Raw genomic sequence first — 18742 nt, 5'->3', positions numbered from 1 at the left:
CTTTCGCTTTCTTCTTTACGTTTGTCACTATCTCCACCTATATGAAGATATAACTATATGTGAGGAATCGATATGAAGAGAGAAAAGAGAAAGAGATGCCTCCACTTTTGGACTAGAAGAAGGTTAAGGGCATAAATTTACATTTCGTGTTGGATAGTCAAGATCACCACATTTGAAAAACTAAGACCAAGTTTCGCTTGTGCCTTCTCAAAAATTTGATTATACATATCAATCATTGGTTGATTTGCGCCATCTACTTCAACACGTGGAGGTTCTGTACCTCCTTGTGATCCCTGCATGATTGATCAATACATGTTAATTCTTTTACGTTCAATAAACTTCAAAGCCTGTAAACAAAGTTCAACAAAAAATTCAATCCGTACTGGGCCTGTAGCTCGTGTCCTTGTTTGGGTGCATGTCTTCCGATTATGGCCATGCATGTCTTCCAATTATGGCCAACTTAGTGGCAAAGAGAGCACCTCATCTGCACGCCTTTCTTGGATAATCTTTGACCATTAAGTTCTTTCTCACTGAAGTCAATTCTTCTCTTTTGCTTGGGCCTTCCAGGTTGTTTCTTCACGAGAGGAGGGAATACATAGTTCCCTTCAACTTCGGACCACAAGTTTCTTCCATTCATTGGTGGGATACCATGCCTATAAGCTAGCTGATATACATTTTTCTTCAACCAGTCAGTGACAAAACTGACACGGTCCTACTTGATCCAATGAATGCAAGTAATAGCATGGGAGCATGGAATGCCCCTTATATCCCAATATCTCTAACTACAGGCTCTGGTACGTAAATCAATCACAAATCTGTTTCCCAAGTTTGTAACTTTGAATTGATATTGGCCTGCATGTCTAAGGGTGCATGTGCTAGACTTCAACTTGTTATCTTCCAGCAACTCTCTTATCTGAGGGCATAATGGATCAGTTCTATTAGAAAATAACTCCCTTTTCTTAACTATCCTCTACATGACAGCACTTCTAATATCTTCTAGCATGTCTATGATAGTTTTTGACCTAGACTGTATGATATAATTATTGAAGAACTCACAAACATTGTTATCAATCACCTCACATTTTGGCGACTCATTGATGTAAGCCCTGCAAAACTTCTTTATGCCTATATTGATCCTCTGGAAATTTTGATGAGTCTTACACTTAGCTTTCCAAAATAAGTTCTTCAGTGTCTCAGTGGAATGTCCCTTCTTCTTCCAATTTGCATAAATATGTCTAGCGCAATTCCTATGCTCCACATGTGGTGACAGATATGCCACTGCATTTTCTAGCCCCTGCACAGTGTAAGAGACCATCAAGCTATTAGTGTAATAAATTAGTTCCACATTAAGCAATAAGACTTCAAAGAATTATAATATTATGAACGAGTTAGTTAAGTACCTTCTGTTGATCGCTTATAATCGTCCAACCATGACCATCAGAAATTCCTAAATCTTCCATTAGCAGTTGAATAAACCAAGTCCAAGAAGCTTGATTTTCCCCTTCAACCACTGCCCAGCCAATAGGGAACATTTGATTATTCCCATCCTTGCCCACAGCACTCAACAATTGACCTCTCATTTCGGTCTTCAAAAAACATCCATCCAAACCAATGACTCTTTTGCAACCTTCAAGAAAACCTCTTGCTAGTGAATCAAAGCATATTTAGAGTCTCTTAAACCTAACCAAAGAATCAGGAGTGTCTCTATCAAGCACCAACTCGAAAGTACTACTCCTATAAACCTTCTTTAACTCAGCAAGATAAGAAGGAAGCAAGTGATAATGGTCATTCAAAGATCCTTCAAGCTTCTTGCACACCGCAGATCTAGCTCTATAACAAGTATGCTTTGAAACTGTGATTCCAAACTGTTCGTTTATTTCTCGCATCATATCTACCACCTTCCAATTCATATTCATTCGAATTTTCTCTAAGAAGTGGTTTGCAATCCAATGATAATCGGCTTGTCTATTCTTCGGAGTCCTACTGCACCTATCAATATCATTTAGTGTCTTCACAACAAAAGCCTCCTTCATACCATCCCAACTAGCATATATCCTCCACGGACAATCTTTCTTGCAAACAACTTCAACTTTTTGCTCACCAGACTTTAAAAACCTGATGTTGAACCCATTACATATAGCATGGTTCTTCACAGCTGTCCTAAATTGAGAAGGTGATTCAAATTTCATGCCTACTTGAAATTTGATCTTCTCAATGCGGCATCTAGGATCATACGTTATGCCCCTGTGTACATTCCTTCTATTTTCACCCTCATCATCAGTATCATTGGGAGTTAATATCTTATCATCCGAATCAGCATACTCACTAAGATATCCATCAACAAATATTTGTTGCTGAACTTGTTCTTTTCTATTTCTCTGGCCGTCAGCAAATTCATCATTCCATTCTTCACTTGAGTATCCATCGAGATCACTTGCATACACATCACTTTCCTCATATTCTTCACATGGATTATATTCAGAATCAGCATCACTATCATAAACAGAACCAAACATTCTTCTCTCATCATCAGCCCTATTTAAGAAACAAATGGAAAATAGTAACTGATGATGCGTGTAATATATTTAAATTATCAAGGGAAAACTTACATTCTATTAGACTTTGACTTGTGAGACAATCTAAGAGAAGCACGGTCGGGGAGAGCACCACTGCACGATGAAGAACCAGACCTTAAATTCGGTCAGACGTTAAATTCGGCCCGGGAAGATGATTTGGAATGTGAAGTTGAAAAACTATAAATAAACATAAAAAATAAGTAAAAAGAAATAAAAATGAACTACATTTTAAAGAATTAGGACAAAAAAGCAATAGAATAAAACAAAATCAAGAAGTAGAATAAATTTAAAAATAAGTAAAAAGAAATAAAAATGAAGAAATTTAGTTTTTCAGATAGAGGGGTAAATTTAAGAGAGAGAGAGAGAGTTTTGAAGAGATGAATAAATTTTAGAGAGAGAAATATTAATCTGATTATTATGATTGTTGATTGATCTGTTATCATGAACAATGCCAAATTAACGAATATCAAATATCCGAAGAGGACAATGCCAACATCGATCACAATTCACAAGATATGGAGAACTAATAGCAATTTCGAATATTTTCATTTCACAAGATGAAAAGCTGTAAAAACATAAAAATAAGTAAATTTCACAATCTAAGTTTCAATTAGAAGGTAAATAAGAAAAAAAGAATTACATTTTAAAGAATTAAAACAAAATGAAATAGAATTAAAGAAAATCGAGATGCAGAATAAGATGATTTAGAGGGAAAGAGAGAAAGATAGTGGGGGAGAGGAAAAGAGAAATTTTCAAAGAGAGAGAGAGTTTTCAGACAGTCTTCCTCTCCATACATTTGATATCTCACATTCACATCAAATATCAACAGCTGGGTATCGATTACTGACATAATGATATCAAATAGTGACAATGAAGAAGAAGAAGAAGAAATGATGACAACTTCTTGGTTCTCAACAACCGATATCTTAGATGTTGATATCAACAACTGGAACATCAAAAAATCTCCAGTGAGCTAGGAAAAAGACTAAGGGGTAAGAAAAAAAATCAGATTTCTAGAGTCAACGGCTGCTTTCCCTAGCAATTGACACAATTTCTCATTGCTCCATCGTTGTCCTCTAATCCATGAATGCAATCTCATGTTCCTTTCCATTTTGAATAAAAAATTCTTAAGCCAGTGAAGCCGAAAATCAACTGGCCAGAAGATAAAATAATAAAAAATTCAACATCGGGGTACCTAGGAGAGTCCACGACAAAATCGTAAGTCTGGCAGAAAAGGACTGAGAGATGACTAGTTTTTATCAACCAAATGGAGGAGCTTCTCTTCGCAAAGAGGGAAAAATTGAATTACATTTCTCAGATAAGTTTTGGAAGAAACTGACATAATTTACATTCACTCTACGTCAGGCGAGATAAGAAGAAAAGTATTAACGAAAGGTGAAAAAGAACCGAATTTCGACTTGAAAATGATTCATGGATGTGATGAGGACGAATTCCACGGAGATACAAACGTCTTGTCAATTGCGCATACATATCACACATAATACTTTGACATAAACAACACCCTGCAATTGTCAAAATCGACTGCAGAATTCCACCCGCACATAAACAGAAGATGGGATTATCACATCTCAATTGGCGACAGATAAGCCAAAAAGCACAAACACAAACGCAAACGCAAAAAAAATGAATCAATGTTCGGCCTAATTAGAAATTTCAACAAAACAAGATTACCTTCAATACGTTAAGCTTCGCTAATCAAAGAAAGCGTTCTGCATCTCGAACGAAAGTAAAACTTTCGGAATAAATAATTAATGACCACGGATAAGCAGGAATGCACAAACGCGATTGGGAAAAAAAGCTGAACAAATGCTCTTCACAGATGATGGAATACAAGGGTCGATTGACTTAACCAGGTTACCGCCGCCGGCAAGCAATCAGAAAATTGGCTTGTGAAGATTGAACCACGGTCGACCGTTATTCAGGGAAGAAAGACGACGCTGCTCCAAATAGTATTAATTGTCTGCGGAACTCCCAATCAAAAGAAAATGGAGTAAAACGATCTTCGTGAGAGAAGGATGGCCTGTAGGATCGAACAGTGTTGTTCAAAGCAGGGTAGAGTGAAGGATAATCTCCATCGTAACCCTACAGGAAGCACAGAAATTCTCAATCCGGGAGGGACTTCTGTCGTAACCGTATCTCAGTGGAAGAAAGAGAAATACAATCTGAGAGGGAAAATGAAAGATGATGATCTTCACCGTGACCGTCAGAGAAAGTTCACATTGAATCAATGTTGGCTGCCGAGTGAAGAGAAAGTTCACATTGATTCATATTCCTCTGCAATGCAAGCACATCGCAATGCTTCTGAACGATTGGGAGCTTGACGTCCCTCGCATGATCTGCCGACGAATCTAGAATATGTTCTAATTGAACCCTTGAAAACCCCCCGAGCAGAAAATCTCTCCCTCCCCTCTCCCCTCCCTCTCTCTCTCTCTCTTGAACCCTTGATAAATCTCACTCTCTTTCTCTCTCTCCCCCCTCTCACTCTCTTTCTCTCTCTCCAATATCTACGACAATCGCCGATAACCTTCCCCTCTCTCTCTGTCTATGTCTCTGTTCAAGAACGCCTCACTCTCCCGCGCGATTCGATTCGGTCGGGTCTCTCTAGAACGCCTCTCTCTCCTTTTCTCTCTCTATAGAGTGCCTCTCTCTCTCTAGAATGCCTCTCTTTCTCTCTCTATAACCTCTCTATCTCTTCTATCTCTCTCTAGCATGCCTCTCTCTCTCCTTCTCTCTCTCTAGAATTCCTCTCTTTCTCTTATCGGAAAACACTTGGCAGGTGGAATCCCCGTTATGATGTGGGATCCATCGTGGCTGCCAGGTGGATTACGCCAGGTCAAAATCTGGACGGAAATCCACCTGGCAGCCACGAGGTATTCCACGTCATCACCTTGATATGTCATCGTCGACTTAGAGAGTTTGGGATATACCGTGCCAAAAAAAAAGTTTAGGATATATCTCAGATTTTTGAAATAGTTTAGGATGTTTCGTGCTATAACCCAAAAAATTATGACGATCTGCTCCGTAACAGTCCGTTGTCCCCTGTCATCCATGTCGGCAGACGGATGACTGAACGAGGACATTTCCGTCCTTCGACTTCAGTCATCCTTCCGAGATGACGAAAAAAATTATGACGATCCGCTCAATAACAGTCCATCGTACCTCGTCATCCACGTCGGCGAACAGATGACTGGACGAGGACATTTCCATCATTAGACATCAGTCATCCTTCCGAGATGACGGAAAATGACGAACAGAATGTCTATGAGTGGTCATCTGTTCAGGAGATCGAGAGAGAGACAGGACGAGAGAGAAGTGGTCAGGCAATCAGGAATGATGGTGATGACAAATTACGGAAGGATTACATAACTGTTATTCGTCATCCATCGTCCGTCCCTTGGCATTAGTATATAATTTTCATTTCCGCACCCATAAAAAAACCAAACTTACGACTTCCAAAATAATTAAATGATAAAAAAACTTTATTTCATTTATTTGAAACCTCATGATCAGCAGGTACACGTGGACCAATCAAATAGCCAATCTCAGAGCCTCAGCTTGCTTCGCGGTATGAATCAGACCCATTATCCAAGGGAAGCGAGCTTCTTTTCAAGAGATTTGGCCAGTCTCAATGCCTCCAAGGCCTCGGCCTGCTTCCCTGCCCGCTTAAGCCCCACAGCCCTTCGCTTCTCAGCATTGACCTGGGCTTCAAGCTGGACTCTTTCATCATGGTTGACCATTTTGACCTTTGACTGAGACACGGCGTTGACTTTCTTATCCGGCGAAGATGTTGGCTCTATCTTTCCGTAGATTTCGGACTCCCCCCATCCGATGGATTTGAGGGCAGAGAGCAGCTGAGGATCGAGAAGATCCGCACCATCCGTTGTGTTGACATCTACGCTGCCCGAGCTTGAGACCTTGCTGTTATCCATCTCCTCTAACTGGGCCTCCAGAGACTTGGCCAGCTCAGACTCTGCAGTGGATTCTTCAATTCTCCCTTCTCTCTTCAGCTTAAGAGCGAGGCGCTTGTGGGAGAGGACCTCTTGCTGCAATTTGAAGCGATCCCGGGCCGACACGTGTCGAACGACGGGGGCACTGGACGAGGCTGACGTCGAGGTGGTGGGGCCCTCTTGGCTGTCTTCTAGGCTCTTTTCCAAGAGCTTGGCCTGTCTCAATTCCTCTCGGGCTTCTGCTAACTTCCCCTCCCTCTTCAAAGCCAAGGCCTTTCTTTTCCGGTCAAGAATCTGATCACCCAGAGACTCAATTTTAAGAGGTGGGCTCTGTTCTCTCTCTAGAATCTCCTCACTAATGGCCGGGCTCTTCCCAGAACACGAAGAAGAAGCTGAACCCGGGTCACCTCTTTGATTATCCGGTGAGCCCACATATGGTGCAGCCGCTGTAGGCTTAGTCTTTAGTGGTGGACTTGTTTCTCTCTCTAGAGCCTCCTCGCTAACAGCAGGGCTCCTCCCAGAACGAGAAGAAGAAGCTGAACCCTGATTGTCTCTTTGATAACCAGGTGAGCCCACATTTGCTGCTGCAGCTGTTGGCTTAGTTTTCAGTGGTGTGCTTATTTCTCTCTCTAGAACCTCCTCGCTAATGACAGGGCTCTTTCCCAAACGAGAAGAAGAAGAAGAAGCCAAACTCAGATCATCTCTTTGATTATACAGTGAGCCTGCATCCGCTGCAGTTGCTGTTGACTTAGTTTTCAGGGGTGTGCTTGTTTCCCTCTCTAGAATCTCTTCGTCCATGGCTTTGATCTGCTCTTCAAGAGGCTTTGCCTTCTCCAGCTCTTCATTTGCTTCCTTTGTCTTTCCTTCCCGCCTCAGAGCAAGAGCCTTTCTCTTTATAGCCAACAGCTCTCTCTGGATTTCGCCCTTCGACTTGAAAATCTTTACAACAGTTTCAACAGGGGGAGTTTCATCTTCATCTGCCCATCCCACATTCTTGAGAGCAGAAAGAAGAGCTGGGTCGTCCATATCCTTCTCTGTCACTTCCAAATTGCTTTCTACATCATCACTTTCTTCAGCCAAGAATGAATTCTCTGGGATCTTTTGAATAGTATTTGCCTTTGTGGAATCCATTTCTTCAAGTTGGCGTTCCAGGTCTTTCCCTTTACTCAGTTCTTCCTCTGCTTCATCAAACCTCCCCTCGCTCCTCAAAGCCCGAGCCTTCTTCTTCACTGCCAGAAGCTCTCTCTGGATAGAGAGCCTGCTCTTGGGCTTGTGAACTGTTTGAGTACTAGAGAGAGGAGCTGACGTGGCGGGCTGTTCATACTGTTTTGCTTTCCTGAGTAACTCCATGGCCTCGGCCTTGTTGCCAGCGCGCTTCTGCTTCAGAGCCTCTCTCTTTAGCCGCAATATTTCATCTTGATGATTTTCCCTGCTGACAGGCAGTACCACCTCGTCATCGTCCTCGCTCCAGCCAAAGGATTTCAGGGCAGCTGCCATCTCCGGGTCATTCATATCGTCTTCGTTTATGTTTAAGTTGTCATCAAATGGAAGGTCGTCAGGAAGAGAGAGAAAATCCAGATTCATGGGAAGACTATGATCATCATCTACCAACACGTCATCTTTCTTTTGATCATCCAAACTGCGAACAATGGCAGCGAGCTCGTCATCCGACTCGTCAAGAGGTGGACCAAGTAGTGCCTGCTCCTCCAACTCTCTTTCTAAAGCTTTGGCCTTTCTGAGTTCTTCCTTTGCATCGGCAAGATTGCCTTCACGTTTAAGCATGAGAGCCTTCTTCTTGAGGGCAAGAACCTGGCTGTTATCTAGAGGGAGAACCTCTCTCATCATCCCTGATAACTCTCCTTCTAAACTCTGATTCCCTTTCTTTTCATGATGATCATGCAAGTCTCCGTCGGCCCATCCGAGACTTCTCAATTCAGACAGAAGACCATCCTCAGCTGTCCGATCTCCAAGATTTGGTTTTGTAGAGCTGTTAGATGATGATGATGCTGTGGCTTTTTTGTGGGTTTTTCTTGAAGCAATATCCAGCGCTTGAGCTTGCCTTTCTAGTTCTTTGCCTCGTTTGAAAGCCCGCAGAGCTTCTTCGTTCTTTCCTTCTGCTTTTAGAATCTTGTACTTGTTCTTCTCTTCCATGGCCTTTTTACGGAGCTCTTCTGAGCTTGTGGGAACCACCACTTCATCCAACATGCCCGCTATGGAAAGTTCACTTGTTTCTTTTGAGCTTGAGCCTGATTCTGGTTGGGAAGTTTGGTTTGATGGTTTTTCCTCAGCCATCGAATCAAGTTTTAAGCTTCCTGAGAGAAATTAAACATAAAATGGTGATGTTTACGTTTGATGAACTTGGTCAGAAGGCATTCAATTTGCAGAAATTTAATTACATGCCACAACCGTTAACTTAATAGCGGAATAATGACAACAGAAAGAATAATGATGCATCAAATAACAATGCACAGAGGCAATAAAAATGTTAAATAAAAATTTGAACCAACCCGGAGGTGCTAGCATTTTTGAACTCCGAATTTATAGGATATGGAATTGTCAAAGTAGAAAAGAAAAGTTCCTTTGGGTATAGTTGACCACTAATATGAAAAGACTTACTAGGGTATTTTGTGAATTATTCACAAAAACTCAGATTACATCATTGATCTGTTTCTTGAATGGAAAAAGGCCTGAAATTCAGATTACTTCATTGCGTCACGACAGGCTCGATACCCTAAATATGCGCCTTTTTGCAGGGAAAACTGCCGATCTGGCTTCATGAATAGCATTTGTAATCAATTGTAAAATGTACTTCATTCAATCATAGTGACAGGATATGTGACAGTTTCTTCCTATTTCATTTTGTCCATTCTCTAGATTTTCTCCACTCCTGCTCAATCCTCAACACATTACTAAACTTGTTGAAGAGATGAAATAGAACCAAGGTCTATCTTTTTTATCAGAGGTTGAATCGACCATCAGAAGAAGAATTAGGCCAAAAATGAGAATGCATTCTGGTAAAATGAAACTTCCATTGAAGAGAAGCAAATGAAACACTTTCATAAAAATTTTCGTCGAATTGAGAATGAAAACTTCTCTGCAAAGAGCTAATTGTCAAGAAAAAGATTACCTTTTGCTGCTCGATTTCTGTGGCCATGGCGCAATTCAAAGCGCACTGCGTCTTCAAGCTTCTTGCAAGGGTCACAAATCCGGACAGGGGCATCTCCTTGGCCACGCAGTATCATCCTCTGCTGTGTACAGCCATTGCAGAATATTCCACCACATCTGCGGCAGTGATGCTGAAGAAAAAAAAAGGTTAGAATCCAATACTTGAATGTATTTATTCAAATCAAAAAACTGCCGATTAAGTAATTCGGGAATGGACAGTTTTGATTGGTTATTTATAAAAAGAACAACTTAAAAAATGACTCATGTGAGTGATCCGTCAAAAGGTTTAGCCTGTGCATCGAGGTCGGAAGTTCAAAACCTGTTCAAACCGTATTTTTAGGCATTAAATGTATTGAATTTCTCGGTTATCCCGACCATCCCAATTATTTGATTTAATCACCTTTGTGGAGAAAATTTCAAAAACAGCATAGCTTCTACTTAACTTCAAACCGTTTAATTTACATCTTTCTCATTAAATTCTTCACAAAACAGGGAATATTCAATCTTTTCGAAAAAGGGGGTGGAGGGATCGATTAGAGGAAGTAGGGATCTACCCTGGACGAGCCGCAGAGAGAATTGGAGAATCTGTCCAGTCAAAGTAATACACAGTTCAACAGATAACAAAAGTTAAAAAACAAAACGCAATCGGAATGAGCTTGAAGAGTTAATTTCATCAGTTCATCGTCGAATCGCCCCGTAAGCATTAAGCTCAACTGGGTTGTCGATCACGAAACAGGAAAGTGGTTAGAATAGAAAAAAATTGAAAGAAGTTAGGAGAAAAATGCAAAACAGTCGGAAGAAATCGATCCCCCAATTTATTAATGTAGATTCCGGGAGAGATCAACCAAATTGAATTCGAAATTGGGGGGGATTTTCGTAAATCGATAGACATGAAGGGAGGAAATTTTAGACGAGAATCCCGGACCTTGCGATTGAAGAATGAGAACTGCGATGAACATCCTTGGCAGTGGGACGCATCGACAACCCAATTGCTTCCTCGCATCGAGGGCTTCGCCGGCAATCCGATCTTCTCCAGCATCTTGAAACGATCCCTGAGGAAATTTCCTCCCCCTCTTATATAAATAGTGGTCGCTTCATCATATAGTACTCCGGGATTATAATAATCGCTACTTTTTGGCATCGAAGTGAATAAATTCTATCACGGATGAACTGGGAATCAGTTTTTTTATGTTTACAGAATCATCAACTGCAAATTGTTGGGATTATAAGAATCACTACTTCAGGCTTATAAGTGAATAAATTCTATCAAGGATGAACTGGGAAGCAGCTCTTTTTGATATTTATACAATCATCATCATCAAGTTGTTGGTTTTATAAAAATCAATTATTTTGGCACAAAAGGGAATAGATTATATCAAAGATGAACCGGGAAGCAGCTCTTTTTGCTGTTTACATAATCATCATCATCAAGTTGTTGGGATTTGTAAAAATCACTTATTTTGGCACAAAAGTGAATAAATTATATCAAGGATGAACTGGGAAGCAGCTCTTTTTGATGTTTACATAATCAAGTTGTAACAATCACTTATTTTTGGCATAAAAGTGAGTCAATTATAGCAAGAATAAACTGGGAAGCAGTTCTTTTATGTTTGCATAATCATTGCCAGAGAATATTTTCGTCTTTCATAGTCCCACAATGTTTAACCATATGTTGCTGCATAAATAATTCATTTGTCAAATAGTCATGCAGAGATAACTTCGTAATATTCCTACAAATATGTGTTTCCATTGAGTAGTCATAATGATTTTGAATAACATAAATGATGAAGCCAAAGTATAATTTTCATTTGACATCTAAAATATCTTAGCAAGAAATTTTCAAAAGTGTGATTTGGCAAGAAGCTCAATACATACTGGATAATACTCAATGTACTCAAAGGTTCATAACATAACTAAGAGATTGGTGATCTTTCATCAATAACGACATGGTTTATTAGGTGACTTTTGGTCAAACGAGGATCTAGAGTGGTCAATAATGATCAATATTTATGTTAGTTCTTTACTCAAATTCCCATGAAACTAGATTTAAAATAAAGTTATAGAGAATTATCTCAGCTATCCCTCAAATGGTGTCACATAACTAAGAGATTTGTCTTTATTTTTCTATGGATCCAAAGTACATATATCTCTTTACTAAATGTACATGCGTCTAAATTTTGCTTTAAACTTTTATTGAATATCGTAATTGAGCATCGGATATCAACAAATGATATCCCATGCTGGCATCCAAATAGTAAAACAATATCTGATACTGAAATCAGAAATCGAATGCTACAATATCTGATACAAGATGTAGATAGTGGTATCAATACGTATTTATTCTTTCTAACAGCACCCAATACTGATAAACTCAAATTAGGGTTTTGATTTTTTGCATGTGTTTTTCAGTTTAGTCAATAAAAAGATAACCATGTACTCACATAAATGAATCTACTTAGGGATGAGTACAGATTGTCTCCACAAGGAAGTGTGATTAAGGATTTAGTATTATTTAAATAGTGATTAACAAGATGAGGGAGATACGTATGAATACGCAGTAGAGAGACGAGGAAAATGTGGGGTGAGGAGATAATAATTATCAACAATATTAAGATAATAGTAGATATGATGTAATGATATGAACAAGAAAGAATGAGTGAGATGTAGAATGAAATGATGTTAATAAGATAGGAATATATATGGTTAAATAGCTAATTTGTGATGATAGAATAATGTATGTCAACGGGAAGATGGTAAGATGACAAAGACAAATCATGTGAAAAGCATAAGACATGATAGAAATGTGGAAACACATGATTTAATGGTGATAATAATATAGGTATGAGCTAACAAAGATGATGGAAAAAAACAATGTAAGATGATGTTACTTACCGTAGATCATTGTATTCTTCCGAGATCACGATGATTTGGGAGTGCAGTTAAGCTTCCAATATTCTCTGTTGCCTCTCTTCAAACATCTAGGACACCAGGGACAAGTTGATGGATCTCAGGAACTCACACTCTTTCAATCAGCCCACAAAATGTTTTTGAATCTTTAACAAATAAAGTGCTAGTAAAGTTGATAAATAGGGGTCTTTAATTGAAATGGATTGTAGGACAAATATTTTGGTTTCATTGATAAAATACGAATGGATGAAGTATTTCAATTAAAGGCCACTATTTGACCTTTGTCAAATGGTCATAATGGGCATTACTTTCAACACATCACATTAGGGTAATTTCTCAATCCATTCAGAAGTTTTATTTTATTGCACATAAAAGAAAAAAAATGAAAGGAAGGTTCACATGTGCTCTTAATAATGACTAAATGAATAAGTTGAATATGGAATCAATTAAATAACCATTGGTAAATATAAATTATTTTCATTTAATTTGAACTAATATTGTGATCAAATAATGGTACTTAAACTATTTAATTAACATATATTAATGTTGCATTGATTTTACCTAATCAATAGATCAAGTTGTCAAAGAGTGTGCCAAGCTACAAAAAAGTTCCAAGAAAGTGTAAAGAAGTTCCTAAATTCTTGCATGGGACTTTTTTGTCATAGCTCATCATTTATAAGTGATCTCTTGTGTACTTGTTGAGCTAAGAGGATCTAGAATCCATATGGCATAGCCCAACCAGAAGTTTCCACCCACAAGAAATATTTTTTTATAAACATAACTGTGAAATAAATAGGCTTTGTTTGTAGTTAGATATAAAATCATCCATATATTCATATGAATTGATTTTGTGAAGGCTTTCCCAAAAGAGCACCCGCTATATCTTAGCGTCCCCACACAAATGGTTAGGAAATCAACCATTCTCCTCATATGAGCAAGACTAGATAATGGCATTACACGTCATTATTTTGATGTCCTTCTCCAATATCCCACAAATAAGATTAATTATGAGATGTGTTTCAATCACCATGATATGATATCATCATACTTTAATATTCATTTTACATATCCTTGTTCAATATATATGTTTTGCTTAAATAATGAGTGTGTTTTGTATTAAGGAGATTTTAATGAGATTTATGTAAAAATGTAAAATTATCTTTGCAGTACATATAATTCCATCATAACTGCTAGTCAAAGTCTATATTAAATCATGCACTATGATGTCATTTTTTATTAGCTTCACTTGATTTTTTGTTAGCTTCACTTTATTCATCCTGAAAAGCTCAAACTCAGTGATTAAAATAGACAAACTAGTTTGTTTTATTCTTAATGTACCTTCATGGACTGTACATAATTTATCCCATATCTGCTTAGCTCTACTGAGAGATGAGATCTTCTCATGTTCAGATGGGTCAATGCAACATTAGATAATGTTCATGGCTCTAGAGTTAAGAAATAACTCCATTTGATCAACCTTATCAAGGTCTGCTCCTAACCCATCATGCACTATTTTCCATAGCGCAACACTAATCCCCCTAAGAAACATTCTCATCATATTATTCCAATAAGAGAAGTTTGTTCCATCAAACAAAGGAGGTCTAAAGTCAGTATCCCTCACTATAGGATATACTCCTAGACACCAATTATAGTTCTAAATCTAGGTAAGCTCTGATACCACTTGTTAGTTAAGGTGGCCAAGGAATAACCCGAGGGGGGGTGATAATATCAAATTTAGGGGTTTAATTTGTCGTTGGTAATTGAGATTATTCAATAAAAATATATTTAACCGTACTTAAGAATACTTAGTGATGAGTACGATCGTCCCCACAGGGAACGATGATTAAGGATTTAATTTTCTCACATTAGTGAGTATCAGCATAAGAAGAGACAAATATGAGGATATAATAAGCGAGGTAGTGATATCAAGTAAAAAGATGTAAGTTATATGATAATTTAACTTAAATAAAATAGTAAGCGAACATTACGGACACGAGGATGGTCGATAGTATGAATGAGGGTAGTGGTTGGATGTAGAGTAGTATGATGGCGAGGATAGAGAGACAAGATAAGAGAGTAAAATGAGAGTGAAGATATGATGATAAATGCTAATTACGTCAACTATAGTGTCGAGAAAGAGACTGATGGCGAGGACGCCAACACATCACTGTCGAACGCGTCGCCACGGTCAACCGGAGTCAACACGCCTGCTATGAACCCAACGGCAAAGTCAACTGAAGTCAACCTGCCACGGTCAACCAGAGTCAACACCAAAGTCAACACGCCGCAACCGTCGACAAGCACGTCTCCACCCGCGCATGCACCTACACGCGTCATGACACGACGCCAGAGGCAGATCCACAACTGCCCTTTGGCGTGACACGGCGCACGTCTTTCCTTTCTCGTCTCTAATTTCTCGTCATTTTCTCTTTCCTCCAAGGCCTATATATAGGCCATTGTTTTCAAGAAACATTAGGCAGTCATAATTCAAGAATCGAGTTTTTGTTTAACTCTTCTTGGGTGACTGCCCAAGCTTCCCTATCCCTTCTTCAACCCTACCCCGTCGCCTTCGTCGTCGTCGCCGCCGCCACCACCCCCTCGCGTCACCGGTCATCGTCGCCGGCCATCTCTTCCTCTTCCTCATCTCATCTCTCTCTCTTTTTCTCTCTCAGACCTGCCATCCCTAGGGCGCCCAGGCTCCCCCTGCCAGGCCGCCCAAGGTCACGCCCAGGCCGCCCCTGCCAGGGCCGCCCACGGCCGCCCATGCCGGCCCAGCCAGGGTCGCCCAAGGCTGCCCCAGGCTGCCCCTGCCAAGGCCGCCCACGAGCAGCCCTGGGCCGCCCAAGGTCGCCCAAGGTCGCCCAGGCCGCCCCAGCCAAGGCCGCCCAGGCCGCCCCAGGCCGCTCCAGGCTGCCGCCCAAGGCAGCCCAAGGCCGCCCCACGCTGCCGCCCAAGGCCGTCCTAGGCCGCCGCCCAGAGCACCCTAGGCCGCCAGTCGTTGTCGACGCCGTCCGACGCTTCGAGCCGCGTGCTCAACGCCTGCGCGCGCTGCTCCGCGCACTCCGTGCGTTCCGCGCACCCTACGCGCGCTTCACGCGCGCGGGTATTCGCCTACGCCTGACTCTGCGACAACGACATCTACTCTCTACCAGGGCCGTTCAACGCCAAGAACACCCAGAATCTTCCTCGTCCAATGGGCCGCTCAACGCCCGGATTCACCCAGCCTCGTCACGATCAGAATTTCCCGCATCCTCTTCACGCACTACGGTGCCGAGGTACGCCTGAACTCTTTGGTGTCGAAAGTGTTCTCCGTCCAGTGTTTTCTCGAGAAGTTTCCACCGCCGTCAGAATTAGATTTGGTTTGGATTTCCACTTCTTCTCTCTCTTTCTCGAGTGTTTCTTCACGACGCGAATTCGGATATTGATTTCGATGCTTAGGCATCGTCGCGGTGGGCGAAGACAGTACTCCCGCCCTCGATAAGGGTCGGAGTTGCACCACCAGATTTTCATTGGTTTTAAAGTCTAAATCTGACCGTGTGATTTCTGTGGCTGTTTTATCCCTCGTCGTCCCTCTACCCATAGTTTGGCCCGTCAACCCAATCGTCCATTCCTTCGTCGTCCACTCCCTCGTCGATCACTCCGTAGTCGTCCTACGTCAGAGATAACGTAAGACGAAGACAGTTACCTCAGATCCTTACGTTCAGCCAGGATTACAGTGATTTACGAGTGCCGGTAAGCTCCCCCTCTTCTCTTATGCTTCTCCCCATGCACCCAAGACACCAAGAACACTCTTGATGGATCTCAAACCTCACTATCTTTCAATCATTCTACACAAGTAGGAAGCAAGTTCAAGATGAATTTCACAATGATCCATGCATCTATTTATAGATTATAAGGTATGGATGGAAAGAGGAGGGGAAGACTAAGCAATGATGAAAATTTCAGCTAAATCGGAGTTGTAAATCAAAAGTTTTGAAGTTGAAGCAATCCTAGCCCTTGATTTCCTTCTCTCTCTTCATCATCGTCCTCGTTTTCCATTTCCCTGAAATAGTCCAATTGCTTGAGATTCTGTGCCATTTTATCTTCCGCACGCAGGCTTTTTGGAGTCCACGTGTACCTGTGAAAAGGACGAAAAAAAAGACAAAAAGGTAAGAAAAGATAAAAGAAAGAAAGATTCCCCACAGCTGATGTGGCAGCGCGTCACAGTGTGCCACATCAGCAAGGGCCCTTTTTCTTCCTCTCAGTCGGAGCCACGTGCACGCCACGTCGCCATTTGCAGGCCATGTGTACACATGGCTTGCGTAGCGCGGCCATGTCGCTCGCTGCTCTACCAAAACAAATAAATAAATAAAGTCAAAGCATCCTTTGTCTTTTTCTCCCTCGACCCACACATGCATTTATTGCAAAAAAAGCATCTTTTTTTTTCTTCGTCCATGTCATCATGCGCAGAAAAAATACAGAAAGCTTTTCGTTACTCATAAATGCAATCATCGCTTCACGAATTGTGAAGCGATGATTGCCTGGCTAATGATTGGCTGGGGCCAATCATCACAGAGTGCTATGATTTGTAGCTATTCAACGAACCGAACAGCGACACGTGGCGGCGCAAATAAAAAAAAACTAGAAATACTTAAAAATTAAGATTAAATAAATAAAAGCCAAAAACACTTATAAATATATATTTTGACTTAGAAAAATCATATCTTTCCAAATTTAATATCAAAAAATTCCAAAAAAATCATATTTTGTCTCAAAAATCATATTCATTTAGAATCTATTGTCAGAAAATTCCCAAAATACACAAAATGTAGAAAAATTATAAATTCATTCTAAAAATAGATTTAATCTTTTTAAGCTTGATAACATGCAAATATAAGTAATTTAATACAGATAAACATTTATATATGATCATATAAGGTATTCAAAATGCATGCTATCAGGGGGTTGGGGGTTGGTTGATTAGGTTCTCTATTTATGTTATATTTTTATTTTTAATGAGCTTAGGAAATTTCTACCTAAGAAATAGGTAGAGCAAATGGGAGACATAATTATTATTTTTTAGACAGCTTAGGCTAATCCTTAATGTTGTTCGGGGGTATTCGTCCCGAGGTGATGATGTGCCCAAACCAAGTTTGTGTGAATGCACACCAAGAAAATCATTTAGAAATAGGGCTGAACAAGGATATGAAGAAAAAGAAAAAGATGAAGCTTTGTCGTCCTCAACCCTCAAAGGCTTCCATGAAATGATGTTGCTTGATTTACTTCAACTTGGCCCCAAAGCCTTCTTCTTATGGCTCCCAAAGCCTTAACCTGAGTGATCACAAAGATCTAGCAATAACAGTATATTTCTGATTAATGGCTTCTCCTCAACAACACCTCGTATGATAGCTACTTAAAAATAGTATTCAAGACAAGGATCAATTTTATGTATTTCAACAATAATACTCTTATGTCAAAATTTTATTAATTCAGCGATAAAGATTCATAAACATAACTATGACTTCCCTTCAGTAATACCCCCTTGTTTGTGGTTGTTCTTTCTTCAGTCCTATTCTACTCCACAGTTTTTCTTTCGATGAAATTCTTGATTCAGGTTTGACCTTTGGTGCTTAAAACTCAAATATATTTTCAATCATACACCAAATGCAATGATTCTACCTGGAACAATTTTGTAACATAATTTTTCACAACCCTTATATCACAAAAAGTATTCAAAACCAAATTAGATAAATCTCTAAATATCAATCTTTCCACATCCTTAGTTTACCACCTGATTCTTTTGTGTCCAGCTTTAAACCCCTATAACTCTTTCAAAACTCAACCAAATGACGTGATTACAAGTTATTCAGTTACTTATGTATTTTAGAAACAATTAATATGTTTGAAAAAACTTCAAAATAAGTGTAAAAATTATGTTAAAAATTGTAAACTGATCACAAGGTTGAGGAGGTGCGACGTTCGGATCCTAGGCTTCTTTTCTTCGAATCGTGAAATACCCTGCACCAAAAACCATGATTATAAGTTTTATGAACTTGGATTGATATTAAAAACAAATGATCTCTTCAAAGAATTCTCAAAAATTGCTTGAAAATTTCTCCAGGAATTGAGAGATTTTCAATGGGCAAG

General features: G+C 39.9%; 1 protein-coding gene across 1 annotated transcript; it reads right to left on the bottom strand.

Annotated features, from left to right (window-relative positions):
* Positions 1-6063: 6063 nt before the first annotated feature.
* Positions 6064-10793, bottom strand: LOC144708422 (phosphoinositide binding protein). The gene is made up of 3 exons (XM_078581734.1): positions 10635-10793; positions 9672-9840; positions 6064-8856 (listed from the first exon to the last, which is right to left on the bottom strand). The coding sequence occupies exons 1-3, from the start codon at positions 10746-10748 to the stop codon at positions 6179-6181; spliced, it is 2961 nt and encodes a 986-aa protein (XP_078437860.1). The 5' UTR covers positions 10749-10793; the 3' UTR covers positions 6064-6178.
* Between the last annotated feature and the right edge of the window lie 7949 nt (positions 10794-18742).

Source organism: Wolffia australiana, chromosome 10 (assembly GCF_029677425.1).
Source record: "Wolffia australiana isolate 7733 chromosome 10, ASM2967742v1".
NCBI lineage: Eukaryota > Viridiplantae > Streptophyta > Magnoliopsida > Alismatales > Araceae > Wolffia > Wolffia australiana.
This window is presented reverse-complemented; position numbering and strand designations above follow the sequence as displayed.

What these genes read in the sequence shown, in the direction of transcription:
- LOC144708422 (XM_078581734.1), bottom strand. Translation starts at nt 10,748, where the DNA reads ATGCTGGAGAAGATCGGATTGCCGGCGAAGCCCTCGATGCGAGGAAGC. An exon ending in TCTCATTCTTCAATCGCAAG is followed by an intron (nt 9,841 to 10,634) that starts GTCCGGGATTCT and finishes TTTTTTCTTCAG; the next exon opens with CATCACTGCCGCAGATGTGG. An exon ending in CAGAAATCGAGCAGCAAAAG is followed by an intron (nt 8,857 to 9,671) that starts GTAATCTTTTTC and finishes AATTTCTCTCAG; the next exon opens with GAAGCTTAAAACTTGATTCG.